The sequence below is a fragment of the Megalobrama amblycephala genome, linkage group LG6 (assembly GCF_018812025.1).
Source record: "Megalobrama amblycephala isolate DHTTF-2021 linkage group LG6, ASM1881202v1, whole genome shotgun sequence".
NCBI classification, from domain to species: domain Eukaryota; kingdom Metazoa; phylum Chordata; class Actinopteri; order Cypriniformes; family Xenocyprididae; genus Megalobrama; species Megalobrama amblycephala.
The window spans coordinates 12,584,640-12,603,188 of record NC_063049.1 but is presented as its reverse complement, the minus strand read 5'-3'; the positions used below and the strand labels follow the sequence as shown (position 1 = coordinate 12,603,188).

The following is an 18,549-nucleotide window of genomic DNA, read 5'->3' as shown; positions in this document are numbered from 1 at the left end:
TGTGCTGCCTCCGGCTGTCCAGGGTTGACAACTCAGACAGGCAGTCACATGCACAAATACCCCTTTACCACGGTTCCGTTGTGGCTTCCTGGCCTGTGTCCATTTTTGAACCGTTCCGCCCATCCCCACTGCAGAAAATGGGATTCCGTGGCAAAAAGATCGGTTTCACTCCGGCCTTACAACTTGCTGGCCTCGAATGGAGCCGCTCATGACATTCTGCGAGAGCGCACGAAAGTGATGCGCGGATTGCGGTTATATCCGCATCAGATAATCCGCCGGGTTGGGCCGGCCAAGTAATACAAAATATCATTCCAAGTAATTGCGGGTGGATGAGAGATAAATCATTAATGTGTTGATTTTAATAAAGACACAGAACTCTCATTTGGTAAAATGCAAGGAATGTGCGTCACTCTTTTACTTTCGTTTTCAATGACAATGCATTTCTATTCAAGGAAAACAAATCAAGGAAAGCATATGCCTAGAGCACCTTCTAGTGGTCATTATATAAAACACAAAGGACTCCACATGAGATATTGCTTAAAAGCTTTACCTAAAAATATACATAAGCTTAACAGAAATTATTAGTGTTTTTTTCAACAATGATGTAATGAAACACTGACAGTTTTAGTTTGAAGGAAGTAAAGCCTGTGTTTAGGCTATTAAGGAAATGTAATTTTGTCAAAGAAGAACTTTTATTTTAGATATTTACTGTGTCATATGTTATTATATCATCATGCTTAAAACTGAGAATTTGAATAATTATTTTGTGGTGATCAGGTGCAGATACCTAAAAATTGGCGGTGTGGATGATTTATTTTTAACAGTGGATTTGGGTGATGTTAGAGCTGATCTGCACATCTCTAGTACACAAGCCCTATAGAGTCCCCTTTAAAGTTGAAGTACAAGACTTTTTCTTTGTTCAATTTGTACGCTTAACATGGTTTGGAGCTCTTAATTTTGAGCTCTCAAAGTGCACCAGATTAATGAATTTATCTTTAAATTTATCTTTATCTATAGGGACAGAGGTACAGCAACCACCACAGAAAACACACAATCCTGCGGGAAACATTGTATATATAATAGTGTTCTCAAAATACAAATCGTATTCTCTTAATATTAAAATACCTAAAATATGTGCTTATAAAAGTGTTTTTTTCTGCCGTGATCAGGATTTTACCACCTCCGCCTGGAAAAACCCTGTTAAGCTAAACCATCAGTTTTACTTTTGTGAAGGACACATACATTAAAAAACTTAATGTTGAGCCCTTAGCATCATTTTAGAACACACTATCAGCTGCCTAGCAACAACCCTGAAAACCTCCCAGAATACCTTAGCAACCACAAAGCTTTCAGTACAAACTGGCCAAGTATTCAAACAAAATAAGGTCTAAATAACTTTTTTTTTTTTTTTTTTTTTTTTTTAATTTTCAACATTTTAAGTCTTTATCAAGCCAACATTCAGAGCTTGTCTTGACCAAATTTAATTTTCTTGTTACAAATTGAGATGCAATATGACTAATGTACCTACAAAATCACATTTCCATGCTCTGGATTTTCAGGTTTCCTTCCCAGACTGCGTTCGCTGGATGACCGTTGAGTTTGATCCTCAGTGTGGCACGGCGCAGCCAGAAGATGTCCTCCGTCTCCTGATCCCCAGCCGATCGATGCACTTCTCTGGGCTCGGCTCCAAAGCTCTGGCTCACGAGACCATCAACAGCTGGACCGAGCTCAAGAAGTTCTCTGGCTCCACTGGCTGGCCCACCGCTGTCTTAGTGCTGCCAGGTAACGGTGATGTCCCCTTCCACCAAGCTTTATAAATATTTACTTTATGCCTTCATGCTGATTAAGGTGCTGTTGACGTGGGCTGCAAGAAAGTATTTGTTGATCTTTACTAATTAAAAAGAAGACATTTATTGAGATGTTTACTTAACACCACTTCCAGGAACTTGAGTGAGAATCTTTAAGCTGTCAACAGATAAATCTTTTATATGTGGTCCCACAGAGGGATTATAAACACCATATCTCAACAGGAAGATTGTGGGGTTGTTTAAAGAATATTATCTCCATGAGGACTGTGATTATATGGGCAGCTGCCATCTTATTATTATTCAAAATGAGTTATGCTACACTGGCTCACTCGTTAACTCATTTCCATTTCCTAATGTAAGGTAACGAAGCCCAGTTCTCCTTGGAAACTGCATCAGATTACGTGAAAGATGAGAAAGCCTGTTTCTACGGATTCAAATGTGTTGCTGTCGGTTATGAGTTTAACCCTGGTGTTGATGAGGTATGAAATTTCTACTTGCAAAACAATATGGATGTGTCTTAAACCTGTGCTTGATGCATGAAATGTTTGAGGAGCCTATTTTACCTCACTTGTAAAAACAATTGGCCCCACACTGATAAATGACGCATAATAATTTACATGTCAAACATTTATAGGACTATTTAGAAGAAACATGAACAGCTCTGTATGGCTAGGTTGAATATATTGATTTCTCGATTTTAATCAGTTCTCATTTTTCTTAACCAATATCAATACCTTGTGAACGAAAGGAGCACAATCAATTACTCTGTGCTGTTTCAGTTAAAGCGTGAACCAAACTTCACTAAACATTATTTGTAGCGCACCTCCCTTCCAATAATCACGATAAGCTTTGTGCTCTGTTCTTTCATATTATGTACATTTTAATATGAAACTCAAACAATAAATACAGTTTTAGCACTATTTAATGTGGCGTGACAGATCCCCTTAGCGCCTCAGTTCAAGCAAAGTGGCAGTGCTGAGCGCACATGAATCAGTCAACTCTTCCTCTTTATTACTAGTTAAAATGATAAAATGCTAGCATGAAATAAACATGAATGTACATCAGCAGGTATGTTGAAAGATACAACTTACTGAAATGTATCATCACAGCGTTTCAATGGCAGAAAGACGTCATTAAAACAGCTTGGTGAACAGTGTGACACATAACATTACATTTACCTCAGGAAAGTTATTGAATGACCTGGGCTGGATTTCCCGAAACCTTCTTAACACTACGTCGTTCTTAAATTATACCTTAAGCTGTACCTTAAAGGGTTAGTTCACCCAAAAATGAAAATTATGTCATTTATTACTTACCCTCATGCCGTTCCACACCCGTAAGACCTTCGTTAATCTTCGGAACACAAATTAATATATTTTAGTTGAAATCCGATGGCTCCATAAGGGCCTTCATTGGGAGCAATGACATCTCCTCTCTCAAGATCCATTAAGGTACTAAAAACATATTTAAATCGGTTCACGCCTCACGGAGCCATTGGATTTCAACTAAAATATCTTAATTTGTGTTCCAAAGATTAATGAAGGTTTTACGGGTGTGGAATGACATGAGGGTGAGTAATAAATGACAGAATTTTCATTTTTTTGTGTGAACTAACCCTTTAATGTTAATACTTGTTTCCCGAAACATTCTTAATTAAGTATACCTTCTGTAAGTCATTCGTTCGTAAGGTTGGTCTGGACCACTCTTAGCTATACCTTATCACTGTTGACGGTCTATATGAATATAATTCTGAAGTTGTAATACACCCAGTGTTCAATTAGGATAATGACAAAGAATAAAATGCAAAGATTCGCTGCTAAATTCAAATGTACTTTGGCGTTGAGCTAGAGACAGACGCGCGCTTAGCTCTTGTCAAATATCCCAACTATTTAGTATTTTCAGTCAGGTTTATTTTAGGTTTCAGACATGTGAATACATATTTGAATGAAGTACTAGGGTATATAAAAAAGACATTTATAGTTAGTTAAAATCAAATTCCATACACTGATGTCTATGCCAATTTTGTCACTAGATTTAGTGACTTCCCCGCCCCTTTTGAGATGTCTTTTCAAAAGTTTAGGGACAAATCTAGCAACTTCTCGGACAAACCTTATCTAGATTCTTATTTTGCACACTGATCTATATTAATATTTATATAGATCAATGAATTTGCCATTATGATGTCATTTAGTGACATTTAGCTTACCAAAACTTTTTCGCAAATCCGACAGCTCTGAATTTCAGTGCAAACTCATTGCGAGACAAAACACATTCATTTCCACATATTTTACAGTCGGAATATATCATAAGATTCATGATATAGTTAACAAGTTTGTGAATGTTTTGAATAAAAAAGGAAAAAAAGGGAAAAAAAACTAAATAAACGGGATACCTACATATCTGTCAGCTGCATGACGTGTCTTCAAGGAATTAACATGTTCTAAAATAATGTTCTAAAATAATGGTCGCCTTAAACTCACTCTGGGGGCTCAGCTAGAATATAGAGCCCTCAGAATATAGATGAATTACAATATAGTTTTAGTTTGCAACTTGGATTATTTTTATACGATCACACGAGTCCTGATAAATGCAATTTCTATTTCTGAAGTGCTTCTTTTATAAAGATCACCGTTTCTCACATAACGCAGTGAAGCAGCCCTTTCATAGAGTGAATTATCGATTCTTGAGCCATCGATATCAACCAATTCAGCACCAGCGCCATGGACAGCACCTGGTAACGTCACACTTGTATCTTAAGCAGCCTCCTAAGGGATAGTTCGGGGAACATGCCTAGAAACGGTATATCTTCAGTTAAGATAGCTTCGTAGTGCGCTAAGAGACAACGTCTCTTTTGGGAAATCCTGCCCATAGCTTTGCTAGAAAAATTAACACTAAAGGAAAGCATTTTGCTAAATATGTGCACTATTACATATTCATTATATATTTTTTTCTTAACCTGTTCTTCAATATTTAATGCATGTTTGAATAAATCTTCATGAAAACAAGTTTTATGACAGGCACCATTTAAATGTTTATATTTCAAAAAACAGTTGAAACATTGTCATTAAAAGAGATATTATTATAACATTATTATAGAAGCTGCTTTATGTGCAAAATAAATGTTTGTATACAAATCAGTTGTTAAATTTTACCATTAATATTATAGTAATATGCCACCTGACATGGTTCCCTGTATAGTTTACAGTATTAGTACGGTACCTGATATAAATCCAAATGAATCGGAATCAGGATTGAATTGAAAACTTGTGAATCAAAATCGAATCGAATCATGAAATTTGTGTATGATTTTGTATAAGCATGTGTATTGAACTGTGAGTGTGAACCATTTCAGCTTGGACATCGTAAATGAAAAATTAGTTTGTGTCTACCACTGCTAGCATCTCTGTTAAGCATTGCTTTGGAGCAGAGAAAGGATTAGTGGTTCATACTGCACATGTATTTGAGACATTTGTCATGTGGCTGTGGTTTCAGGGAATTATTCAGCTGGAGAAGGAATTGGCGTATTTAGGAAGCATGTGTGCAGCTGCACTCATGAAAAAGGATCTTGCCCTACCCATAGGTAAGAATGACTGCTGCTTACCGGTGTTGGAGAAGATGCATAGAAACTGGTGCTCATAATGCTCATAATTTAAAGCAGTTGAAGCAGCTAACTAACACAATCTGTCTCTAACTACAGTTGGCAATATCTTTTAAATGCCTTTTTAAAACATACAATACCATTCCAAAGTTTGGGGTCAGTAAGAATTTTTTTTTTTTTTTTTGTTTTACGTTGTTGTTGATGGAAAGAAATACATTTTTTTCCCCAGTAAGGTCATATTAATTGATCAAAAGTGACAGTCAAGACATGTATAATGTTTTCTGTAAGATTTCCGTTTCAAATAATTGCTGTTCTTTTGAACATTCTATTCAACAAAGAATCCTGAAAAAAGTGCATCACCGTTTTTTACAAATTTTTTTCAACATTTATAATAATAAGAATTTTAATTTAACTAAATATTTTGCTAAAAAAGAACTTTTTAAAAATCAGTTAATTTATGTGAACCTTCTGAATGAACTGATTTACTAGAATGAAACAAAATGTTTAAAGCTATTGCCTCCGCTTACTGTAAAGCATAATACAATTTGACATTTAAACGGCAATTTTGTGTTTTGTCACGATATACTGATAGTAAAAAGTAGATTGTTACTGGAAAAGCTGCACTGTTTGAAACATTTGAGCTGCTGTTACGCTATTAGTACCTCCACAACAATATTTCTGAATTTTGAAACTTCCTTCCTTGTCTTTTTTGATCTGATTGTATGGATTATTTACCATCCTACAGGGAATGAACTGGAGGAGGATTTGGAGATTTTAGAGGAAGCCTCACTCCAGGTACTAAATTAGAAATAGTTTTGTTGTGTGTGTTTGTTTTGAGTGCTGCACATCTTCAGAATGTGTGTGTTTGTGTTGAGCAGGTGTGTAAAGCCCACTCAGGGCTCCTGGGAAAGGGACTGGCCCTCTCTCACTCTCCCACAATCCTAGAGGCACTGGAGGGGAACCTGCCACTGCACCTGCAGACTAACGAACACTCCTTCCTAGAGGACTTCATTACCTGCGTGCAGAACTCCAGCGGTGGGCGGCTTGCCAGGTCTGTATCAAACATTTTACAGCTCCCTTTATTCACAAAGAATATGTACTTTATGGGTCTTTTGATAACTTAAAGCCCTCATCCAAGCATCTTTACCATTCTACTTTCCCAGGTGGCTTCAGCCAGACTCCTACGCAGACCCTCAGAAGACCTCACTCATTCTGAACAAAGATGACATCCGCTGTGGCTGGCCCACTACTGTTGTGGTGCAGACCAAAGACCAATATGGAGATGTTGTGCATGTCCCAAACATGAAGGTTAGCATCTTTCTGAATCAAATGGTGTGTTATGAAAATGGCACATCTAATCGCCTCTGCTCTGTGTTGTAGGTTGAAGTCAAGGCTGTTCCTGTCTCTCAGAAGAAGTCCATCCAGCAGGAGAACATGAAGAAACAGCAGCGTTTGCCAGGCAGCTCCTCTAATTCTGCATCAGGAACTGATCTCACCTTTGGTGGCCACCCAGCACCCAAACTGGAGGCGACATACGAACCCATGATCATCAAAGAAGCACGTTATATCGCCATCACCATGATGAAGGTTCCTCTCATCTATTGATTTGATAATTATAGTGTACTCAAACATAATTTGAACTAGGGTTGCCCAATTCATCAAAGTAAAACTGAAGTCTCAATATCCCCTCCATGCAGCCTTAATTTGTACACTTAAGTAACAAAGTAACAGAGTAGTAACAGATCTTCTTCCATATTGTTATATATGTCAGGAATATAATTCTATCTATCAGTTGTTGATTAGATTTTGAGAGATTATGTGGAAAAAAAATTGAAAATGAATGCAAATTTCCATATTATTATAGATGGGCTGGACTTTGATGAAAATCATTTACTCACTCTCATGTTCAAACCAGTGTGTTTCTTTCTTCTGCTGAACACAAAAGAAGATATTTTATAGAATGTTGGTAACCAGACAGTTGACGGTAGCCAGTATTTTTTTTTTTTCATATTATGGAAGTCAATGGGGCCTATCAACTGCCTGGTTACCAACATTCTTCAAAATACCTTCTTTTGTGTTCAGCAGAAGAAAGAAACTCATACAGACTTGGAACAACTTGAGGGTGAGTAAATGATGACAAAACTTAAATTTTTGGGTGAACTATCCCTTTAAGGGGCATAAATGATTGGAGAAGTCCTGTATACGCCACTAGAGAGAAGGCTGTCATTTCACTGGAAGATCCAGTTATGACATTTTGATTAAACATTACAAGATCAAAAACTTGAAAAATAAAATATGCGTGGATGAATCATTCACAGTAAGATCAATAAGATGCATTTACAAAATATATCATTTTATTTTTCATTGAATGATGACTTCAGAATGTGTAAATGTCATTGCATTACATGGTTTGATATTTTTAAAGTTTTTCTTACAGTCACTTACTGTCTTTATTTTTTGTCCAGGCGTATGAAAATTATTCCTTTGAAGAGCTTCGCTTTGCCTCACCGACCCCAAAGAGGTTCAAAGACTACCTTCCTACCTGACATATACATATTACAGTCAACATTCAAATGTAAGAACAGGTTTCAAGTTGGGTTTGTCTGCTTTTTACTCAGGCCCAGTGAGAACATGCTTATCCGGGCCAACACAGACGGCACATATAGCGCTAACTGGACCCCTGGTGCGGTTGGACTTTACACCATTCATGTGACCATTGATGGCATTGAGATCGGTAACTGCATTTCAGGTTTTATTAGCTTTGTATTAGAGCTCTTCATTATAGAAATATGTAAAATGTAAAAATGTCAATGTAAAAATGATGTCAATGCTTTTGTGTTCACTCGCAAATGTTTTACATTCTCCTGAGAAACTTTGCATTCGCTTGCTAAATGTTTTGTGAGAGAATGCAAAGGCATTGCCTTTTTTTTTTTTTTTTTCATCACCATGTCCCTTTAGTGGCTCCTATACTATAGTCATGGTACATAAAGTCCTTGCTGTTTTGAAACATTGTGGTTTGAGTTTAACTATTGATATTATAGAGCTCATGAGTCATGAAATGTTTTTTTTTTTTTTTTTTTTTTTTTTTTTAAATATTTGCTCAGATGCTGGTCTGGAGGTCGAAGTCAAAGACCCACCCAAAGGAATGATCCCTCCTGGCACACAGATGGTCAAACCCAAAGCTGAACCTCAACCTAGCAAGGTGAGTTCCTGAGTTAAGCAGTTAAAAAAGTGCTGAGATGACTACTCAGTCAGATGTGTTAGGTCCAGCCACTTCCTTCATTTTACACTCAAAAGTTTGGGGTCGGTAAAATCGGTAAAGTCTCTTAAACTCACCAAAGCTGTATTTATTTGATCAAAAATACAGTAAAATGCTATATGATCCTTCAGAAATCAGTCTAATATCCCTCGAAAGTCATAAAAATTTATTAGTAAACATGTCTATGAACATTGTATTTTATTTGGGTCCAAACCACAGTACGCTTGCTTTATCAAGCTGCAGCCGCATACCCTTGTTGCTAGGTAATGGCTATAAAGGGATAGAGATGCTCGCATCTTTTTTTAACCCTTTGGTTTTGCTTCCAAAGCCTCAGCACATAACGAGACTTGTGTCTGTCTGTTGCGAATGTACTGCAAAAACGTACTGCAGAAATAAGATATTTATTCTCTCTGCTTGCAGTGTGTCAGTCACGCTTGTCAGGAAAGTGACACAAAGTTTTATTGAACCCGGGTGTGCAAGGTACTAGTGTGAATGCACCCTTACTTTTCTTCAAAAAAAAAAAAAAAAAAAAAAAAAAACTGGCCCCAAACTTTTGAATGGTACTGTATATGTTCACTACTGGACTGTCATTCTCTGGAAATGGTGACCAAAAATGTTTTACTGTGAAGCAGATAGTATACGATTACTGCATTTATTTTATGAATATTATTTATGACGTTAAATACTTTCTGGAAGTTGACGTCCTGCGGCTTGACAAGCTAAAATCAATCAAAAAGTATTTTATTTATTATTTTATAATTATTTAATAAGTAAGTATTCATGTTTTAATTATTACACACAGCTTTTATGAGCTTATATTACTTGATGGACCACAGGGACTAAGTTAAATATTTTTTGGTACGGTACTTTTTTTCTTTTTATTTATAGTTAGACAGTTAGTGTGGAGACTAGAGACTAGACTATTGGTGTAAAATAGCTGTGTGGTCTCAGAGCTGTTTATATTCGAGTGCAAATAGTGTCACTGTTTATTTCTACACTGTGTATTTTTTACTGTGAATTGAACTGGGAAACAAGCAACACAACTGCGCAAAAATCAAATGTCTTTCCTGCTCTTTGCTGCTGAATGTCTCACAGCTCATTGGATGGACTGACGTTTCTCTCGTCTGACAGGATGTGCGGGTTCTGTTCTCTCTCTGCTGTGAATCCTTGCTCTCTGAATGCAGCTTCCTGCCATCTTCTCATCTGTCTCACTTTCTCCGTCTCTCCCCCTCTGCTTCTCTCAGGTGCGCAAATTTGTGGCCAAGGACAGCGCAGGGCTGCGTGTGCGTAGTCACCCTTCTCTGCAGAGCGAACAAATAGGCATAGTCCAAGTCAATGGCACCATCACATTCATTGACGAGGTAAAGCGCTCTAGAATAGGGCCAAAATGTTCTGTATTTAAGTCCTTTTCTGTTTTCTCTTCCTTTAATCAGTGAAAATAATTATGAGTGATTAATGGATTCTTTCTGTTTTAAAACAAAAGGCTTTTAAAACAATTTCTGCATCTTTCTGAGCTTTCAAATTTACTTTTCATTTGGTCAGAAGCATTTTTTTTTGCCTATCCTTTGCTTCATTTACATGCAGGAGACTTTGAGGCTGTAGTTAAAGCTCATATAAGAACTATCTTTCCCAGCACATCGTTGCATGCCAATCACTGATACTCCTATAAGATCCAACCTCACATCCTCAAAGCTGTCGGTTGCATTAAAGGCCCTTTCACATGAACCAGCAGTGCATTGAACTCTATAGAGAGAAGCGTCAGCGTTTCACTCACCCATTTGCCGTTGATCTTTCAAAGCTCACCTGATTGGACAATTGCATGACGTTTGCATGGCAGGTCAAACTGGATATAAAAAAACCCTACCAGTCAAAATTTTGGACACACTTGACTGAATTTGTTTAATTTCACAGATTACTTTACTTTTAGATTACTATATTTATCTTATTCATGTTTTTAATTATATTATATCTTAAAGGGACAGTTCACCCAAAAATGAAAATTCTGTCATCATTTACTCACCCTCAAGTTGTTCCAAACCTGTATGAGTTTCTTTCTTCTGTTGTACATAAAGGAAGATATTTTGAAGAATGTTTGTAACCAAACAGTTGCTGGATGCCATTGATTTCTATAGTAGGAAAAAAATACTATGAAAGTCAATGGGACCAGAAAATTTTGGGTTACCCACATTCTTCAAGATATCTTCTTTTGTGTTTAGCACAGGAAATAAATTAGTACAGGTTTGGAACAACTTGAGGGTGAGTAAATGATGACAGAATTTTCATTTTTTGGTGAACTATCCCTTTAATATCGGTTATCTTTATTACACTGCCGTTTAAAGTTTGGCCCATAAAATTTTCTTTGTTTATGAAAGAAGGCACACCAATGCTGGATTTATTTGATCAAAACGACAGAAAAAACAGTTATATATGTATATATATATATATAATAATTTTTTTTTTCCAGGATTTGATAAATGTAAAGTAAAAAACCACATTTATTTGAAATAGAAATCTTTTATAACATTGTTATAAATGTTATTAATGTTAATTTTGATCAAATTAATATATTCTTACTGAATAAAAGTATTTATTACAGCAAAATATCTTACTTGCACCAAAATTTTGAATGGTAGTGTATTATATATTATTTATATAATATAGTATCAACTCTAAAGAACTTTGTTTAATGCTTAAAATTAGTTTTGCTGATTAATACCTCTTTTTTTAATGGATGAGTTAGAGGGGATAGTAAATGAAAATTGGATTTAAAAAAAAAAAGTGGATATAGAATTGTATTTAATTTATTTCAATATTTGGACACATATATGTCCAAACTTTTGAGTGGTAGTGTTGACTTCCTGCTTTCTTGCTAACTGGCAAACCCGTAGAAATACCCTTCGATGACATGGCAGCACTCTTCACATGCTCAGAGTGGCGCGTAACGCTTGCGCTGAGCAGTGTCTTGAAGCCCCAACATAAGTCACGTGAAAGGGCCTGTTGTTCCCTGCTCTCAGGCCCTACATGCATATACAAATTCTGTAGATGATGCATCTCATTTTCTCGCAACACAACTGGACATCCACTGTAAATCCAACTGTTTGGTGCCGCGCATTTACGCAATTGGTTCTGCAGCCTCAGAGGCTCATGCGAGGGGCGTGTTAGCAGTTACAGGAGGGCATGGCTCCGCTCTGTTGCTTGTTTCCCATAGATCCACAATGATGATGGTGTCTGGCTCAGACTGAATGATGAAACAGTAAAGAAGTATGTTCCCAACATGAATGGGTACACTGAAGCCTGGTGCCTCTCTTTTAACCAGCATCTGGGCAGAAGCCTCCTGGTCCCCGTCGACGTAAGTAAAAGGCCTCCCCCTTCGTAGATTAGCTGGAGCCTCTACACTGCTCATTTGGGAACGGGATTTGTAACTGTCAGCTTAACTTCAGTCACGTTTTAGGATGATCATTTGATATACTTTAGTTTGGCTCTTTTTGCAGTGAATCATGGCCATCTAATTACCCACTCCCAAATGTCTTCAAGCATGCTGTGTTGATTACTTACAAAGGCCAACAAAAATGTGTCCTTGCATGTGTTAGTGCTACTCTGTAGTTTAGTTTGGGCACGATCACTCAGAGACCAGGATGGAAATTGGTAAGCTGGGGGGGGTGCATGTTGCCAGTCCCTTGTCTTATTAACTCCTGGTTGAAAGACACTAACTCATGCACACTGTTTTTGTAGGGCTGCACCATTATGACATTGTTCATATTGTGTCGAATTTATCCTTTGGCATTTTTATTGCAGTTATTTATTCCAATTAGTAGTGTTCGCTTTAAAATATTATGTTCCTTGTTTATAATACGATTTACTCCACATCTACACCTTGTTTATTATAAAGGCTGGAAGACACTAAAGGACTTTTTAAAATCTGAAAAGATTTTTAGACACTAGGCATTACACACTTGCTGACTTTGTAAATGATTACAGACAAAAGCTGGGCATCATGTACTAAACGTTCTGAACACAAACTCACTCAAAAACATAAGTCTTGTTGCTAGGAGACACATGACAAATGAAAGCAATATGCATTTTAAGATTGATTCGAAATATCAAACATGTTTGACATCCTCAAACTCGATGGAATTGTAGTGTGAAGCTAACATAAACTATGTGATTTTCTGCAAAAACTACGAATGCCCAAAATCTGTGGGCTGGCCCTGACTTTCGACAACTAGCGTTGACTCTTCCAGACTGCAAGTCGAGGCAAAAACCTTTGCAAAAGTCAAGTAGTGTATTTCAGCCTTAACAGGAGTGTTCTAGTTTTGGCATGTCAACTTGTTCCGCTGTATGTTAGGTTTCACACCATCTACATCAGGGATGGGCAACTTCGGTCCTGGAGAGCCACTGTCCTGCAGAGTTTAGCTCCAACCCTGAAAAAAAAAAACCTCACCTACCTGTTGCTTTCTTGACATTGATTAGCTTGTTCAGGTGTGTTTGATTAGGGTTGGAGCTAAACTCTGCAGGACAGTGGCCCTCCAGGACCGAAGGTCCCCATCCCTGATCTACATTGAAATGTCTGGGACACAACAAGCCGACGTCAAAAGAACTAGCGGTGACGAAAGCTGTGTTGTTGAATCTCGTCGGATGCGTCTTGGCCAAAAAGGCTTGAACACACCAAAAGGACTACCGCGTCATTCAGAAGAGGAAACCGAAACTAGGACAGCAGATACACAAACCTTAAACAAAGCGATTGCTTACCATTTTGAATATCAATCATGCTGATCCCTTTTATCATTCCAGTCGACTCGTGTTGTTATAAAAATATTTGTGCATTCGAATGCTCTGATACAATTATAACAGCGTTGTTCGCTTTCATCAGCAAAATTGCAAAATGTTTTCTCGTTCAGCCAATCAGAGTTCTTTCTCTTATTGATGGTCCTGATGCAGATCACACTGAATCGACCAATAAACCCCGACGTCGTCCGACTACAGCCAATGGTACGGAACACACCGAAAAAACTAAGCTGACCGATGCTCAAGATCTGCCTGACGGCTGACCGTCGGCTTGGTGTATCCCGGGCTTAAGTTAGCAGTGCAACATGTCACAATGCTTTTCGCTTTGCTTCTACTGCTTTTTTGAGTGTCACGTGATATTTCTACAGCTCTCTTTTTCATTACTGAAATGAAACACAAAACACTGCTTAAAAATTTGCTCATTAGAACTGATTGCGATTACTAACATGCCTATAGATTCCCCAATGCACAAACGAAGTGACAGAGATGCACCTAAAGCGAATGCTGTAATCGACAGTTCATGATTAGTTTATTGCGTCAACCATTATCATCATCTGTTCAATTAATTGTGCAGCCCTACTGTGTTGTTATTCATCATATGTGGTGTGAAAAATAGCTCTTGTGTGATACTGAATATCAATGAACAAAGCTTTGCTGTTTCCTGGTCATGACAGTAAAGAAGTATGAGCTCAGTGAAAACCTCTTCATATTAGCCAATCTGTAAAGATAGATTTATAAACAGATGAAGATTAATTTGCTTAAATTTGTTCAATGGCCCTGAAACCTTTTCAACAATTTAAAAGTGGTTGATCTGTTTAAATTTTTAGCTGTCGGGGTCCCACAACTTTTAATGAGGTTCTGCCATGAAACAAGCTGTTGTCTGAACTCAAGGCCCGAAAGTGGGCCGTGATTCTGAGAGCATAATTTCCTCTGGTTGTGAAAATGTCATCAAGGCTCCTAGTATGAACAGCATGACACACCACCAATCTTTTTTGGAAGATTATGAATCTTCATATTTCTTATGTGATTTATTTTTCATTTGCTGTATTTTGATGTGATTTGACTTTTGTTGCAAAATTCGCAGTTATTATCTTCAGCAGATCCCAGAATTCTAGATTTAGGATTGTTTCATTTGCTAGACCTTCTTAACCTTCAAATGCTTCTCTTACTGTATCATGAAGAAAATTCGAAAGAAATAAAATACACCCAAACAAACTGTCACTATATCAAATCCATCTCTTCCAAAAAAAGACAAACCATACCATCTGCGTTTCTGATTGAAGGTAATTCCCGACCGTGTTTTGACTTGCATATAATCTGTTGCTCAGAATATCTTTAGCGCTAGCCAAGGAGTCAGGGATATCGACTTTTTGTCTTGGACGACCTTATCTTGTTTTCCCCAGGTGAGTTGTCAGAAGATGAGGTGTGTTGTAGCTTGGCTGCTGCTTTGCTTTTCACCAGTGTTTCTCATGATTTCGAGACGTTTCAGATTGTGATTTGTACATGTATCATTGGAGCATCATCAGATCTGCATGTTTAATTGTGTAAATTGTGTGAGTGACACAAAAATATGTTTTATTTTTTTCCTTGTATGCACAAAGTTTCCAGTAATGCGTTTAAAGTGTACTGTAACAACCAAATGCTCATTACATTGTTTGTTAACCTTGGTTAAAGCTTTTTGCGTTTTTCTTCTGTAGTTCACAGTTGAAACAATTAAGTCTGTTGCATGATGATTTAAAGGAATAGTTTACTCAAAAATAAAAATGTTGTTTTCCATGGAACACAGAAGGTGAATTTGGAATTTGGAATTATGGAATCTGTCAAGCTCCAAAAATCATTCATGCAAATATGTTGACGTTAATGACGCACAATCATATATAGAAAAGATTCGATTCTAAGAAATTCTCCTAATGTGTTCCATGGTAAAAAATAGCAATTCATAATTATAGTGACAGAATTTTCATTTTGGGCGATCTATTCCTTTAATAAAAACAACAACAACAAAAAAAACAATATGTGAATGCATGTTTTTGATTTGTTTTTTGTCACACAAAGGCAAAATGATTTATGTTAGTTCATGAACAGCATGTCCATATAATATTAGTCAGTAGTACCTGGCATCAGAACACACTGTTATGTGTTATAATTATCATCATTCCTCAACCTAAAATTAGTGACATGTTACAATTAGGATAACATGATATTTGTAAAGATTTGTAAAGTCTTATTTGTATGTAGAGGCACAATTGGTCTATGTATTGCTGATGTAAGCAGGTACTTCATCCTGGTAGCAAATGATGTTGAAAGGGTCCGTGATGTCACTTTTTTTCCCTTTTGGATTAATTGTCTATTGTCTGCATGAATTTAGTTGTAAATGTATTTTTGAATAAATTATATTCAAAAATACATTAACAATGGCATGAATATGCTGCTTATATGAAAATTCTTTTAATTTTTTGAGATATTATTGTGGAAAAAAAATGTCAAGGTTGTGTAACTGTCCCGCAATCATAATGATTCTCTTAAAAAAAAAAAAAAAAAAAAATCATAAAGGTTCAAATTCTTTAACAACAACAGATGTTGATAATAGTATTAACTGTTTTCAAAAAAAAAAAAAAAAAAAAAAAAATATATATATATATATATATATATATATATATATGTGGCCAGTTTTACTGCAGACATTTCTATGGACTGATAAGCTAGATTTTTGAAAGATTTTTCTTTGTCATCATATCGGACATCCTTATTTGTCATTGACCCTAAAATGAAGACTTTTAATCTAAAGAAATTAGATTGAATAATATTTATTTTAAGGACATAATTTTACAAGGTAAGACTTGCTTTCAAACTTAAAGTAACTGGTGTCCTTTGGTTTTGCAGGAGGGCAGGTCAAATTTGGATGATTATGAAAAGGAGACCAGTGGCCACCCTTCTCATGACGCCACTGTACGTGACCTGGGCGCAGGCCAGGGTGGCGGACCGGGTCTTTATAAGGTAGTGAAGACCGGACCTTCGGGTCACAACATCAGAAGCTGCCCAAACCTTAGAGGTATCCCCATTGGAATGTTAGTTCTGGGGAACAAAGTCAAGGCGGTAGGCGAGGTATGGACTCCCAACTGTGTTACTGTGGCTGCCAATAAATGACTAATTAGCCAGATTTCTTGCTAGTTCTGCAGTTTCTGTAACACAAATTCTTCATTTTTCTTTAGACAATTAGAGAACCCTTTGAGTAACTTCTTTTGGTAGAGGCCATACATGCTATGGCTCTGGTGTGGGTGTGTTGTCATTCTGTACACATTATTAAATTCCCTTTCAAGAACCACCAAGCATGGCTTCAGCTTTTGCACAGTAACTGTACAGTGTAATCTGGCATGCTCTGCAGGAAAATCTGTGTGATTAAATAATTAATAAATTACCTATTAACAATGATGGCAGGAAGCATGTGAATTACAACAAAAACTGAAGTCATCTCATAATTTCCACTTTGTAAATGCCTGGGTTGAGCAAAATTCAGAATTAGGAATGGGTTCCATTTCGATTTGTGAATGTGAATTTGAATTGAATTTACTGTGACCCACAGGATATAGAACTGGAATTGGAATGATAGGAAGAGGAATTTACTGAATTGTAATTCAGAGAAATTCAGCACAGTCACACAACTGAGGAGTTAAATGAGTTAAATAGGTTTTTAAACAAAACATAAATTATTACTAAGGATGCACTGAATGAAAATCCAAGAACGATAACTATAAAGATAACTATATTTGCGTCCACACCAACGAACGATAATGGTCTGTTTGTTCTAAACTCACGCGCTGCGGTTTCAAAGTGTGTACAGCTGTTCTTGTTGCATTTACACAGCTTTAACCAGCAGATGTCCAGCGCATGCTATGTTTTGAGTGAATCTAGCTAGTGTAATCGATCTAATCTAACAGTGAATTTAGCTGACTAAGTCAATAGTGGAATAAAATTAACGCCTAGTCTTTTTCACTGCAACTTCAAAGGAAGCAAGACAATGTTGTCGAAACTAGCACTGGATACCTGAGGTAATTTTATGTTACACTGTTTGCTAGCCTGGCATAATGATCTCATCGTTAATATATTCATTTATTCTGAAGGTATGACCGATTGTTTTCCATATATCCATTTTCTTTAAAATATCCTTGAAAAGGGTGTTTGAATTGTCAAACAATGGTGGCTTTTTCTGGTTCTTGGCGATTTTAAATGCGCGAGCCCTTAAATTAGAATGGATTCTGATTGGCTGTCAGTGTTTTATCGTTCAAAAGCTGGAAAAATATCGTTCTGAAAGTGATTCGAATGATGTAGAGAAACGATACACCATTTATTAATTTCAATATATCAGTGTTATTCTTCATTCAGTTCTATGCAACAGAATCAGATTTACAAGATGTATTTTTTGACCAATTACCAAAATAAAGAATAATCCTACAAGCTATTATCACAGCATGTGAGCAGATAGCAAGATAGCTGGTAAAATGACGCTATACTCTCATTAGTCAATGAGAGTGTAGCGTCATTTTACCAGCATTGCCCAGCACAGCTAAGCGGACTTTGCTTTTCCGGTGAGCGTGAGTGGCGCATGAGTGGAGCTTTTGGGCGGTGAGGGATCGAGCAGAACATTGAGCCTATAGAAACGGAAACTTGCAAAGTTAGAAAACAAGCTGCCCGAGAGTGAAACCTGATCGCTGAACATGGAGAGTCGGGGTAGCATATTTTCAGCTTATATTTTCCCAATGCCATTTATTCTTTTGAGTAGTTATGCCTATATATTCCATTTTGAAGACCTACATTTTGAAGATATATATATTATATTATATTATATTATCAAAGTCCCTTTAAGACAAGTTATTTTACGCGGCGGCCATCTTTGAAACACCTCTCAGGCATGCAAGTGCAGTTCCTGTCTCTTAGAATGGGGAAACATTAAATTCTCCAAAGTTGTTTGCCAAGCTTTTAATTAAATTTCATATTTGAAATCACCAATGAAATCACAACAACTTTTATTTAGAAGGTGGGACTTATTCCGCCATGTTGCGCGTTGCACTTTCTCCAGTTCAAAACAATACAAGTGATGC

General features: G+C 36.8%; 1 protein-coding gene across 17 annotated transcripts in view; it reads left to right on the top strand.

Annotated features, from left to right (window-relative positions):
* The window catches only part of mycbp2 (MYC binding protein 2), a 114,411-nt gene that overhangs the window by 63,849 nt on the left and 32,013 nt on the right, over positions 1-18,549 (top strand). For 7 of the 17 annotated variants that reach the window (XM_048192966.1, XM_048192961.1, XM_048192964.1 and 4 more), the window contains 14 exons: positions 1,560-1,782; positions 2,169-2,287; positions 5,301-5,388; positions 6,152-6,201; positions 6,285-6,457; positions 6,570-6,714; positions 6,787-6,993; positions 7,872-7,927; positions 8,025-8,140; positions 8,511-8,608; positions 9,910-10,026; positions 11,874-12,014; positions 14,779-14,853; positions 16,334-16,555. In XM_048192966.1, coding sequence (XP_048048923.1) covers positions 1,560-1,782; positions 2,169-2,287; positions 5,301-5,388; positions 6,152-6,201; positions 6,285-6,457; positions 6,570-6,714; positions 6,787-6,993; positions 7,872-7,927; positions 8,025-8,140; positions 8,511-8,608; positions 9,910-10,026; positions 11,874-12,014; positions 14,779-14,853; positions 16,334-16,555 — 1,830 coding nt within the window. The remainder of the gene's footprint in view (positions 1-1,559; positions 1,783-2,168; positions 2,288-5,300; positions 5,389-6,151; positions 6,202-6,284; positions 6,458-6,569; positions 6,715-6,786; positions 6,994-7,871; positions 7,928-8,024; positions 8,141-8,510; positions 8,609-9,909; positions 10,027-11,873; positions 12,015-14,778; positions 14,854-16,333; positions 16,556-18,549) is intronic. The other 10 variants (XM_048192975.1, XM_048192962.1, XM_048192977.1 and 7 more) reach the window with 8 other exon arrangements.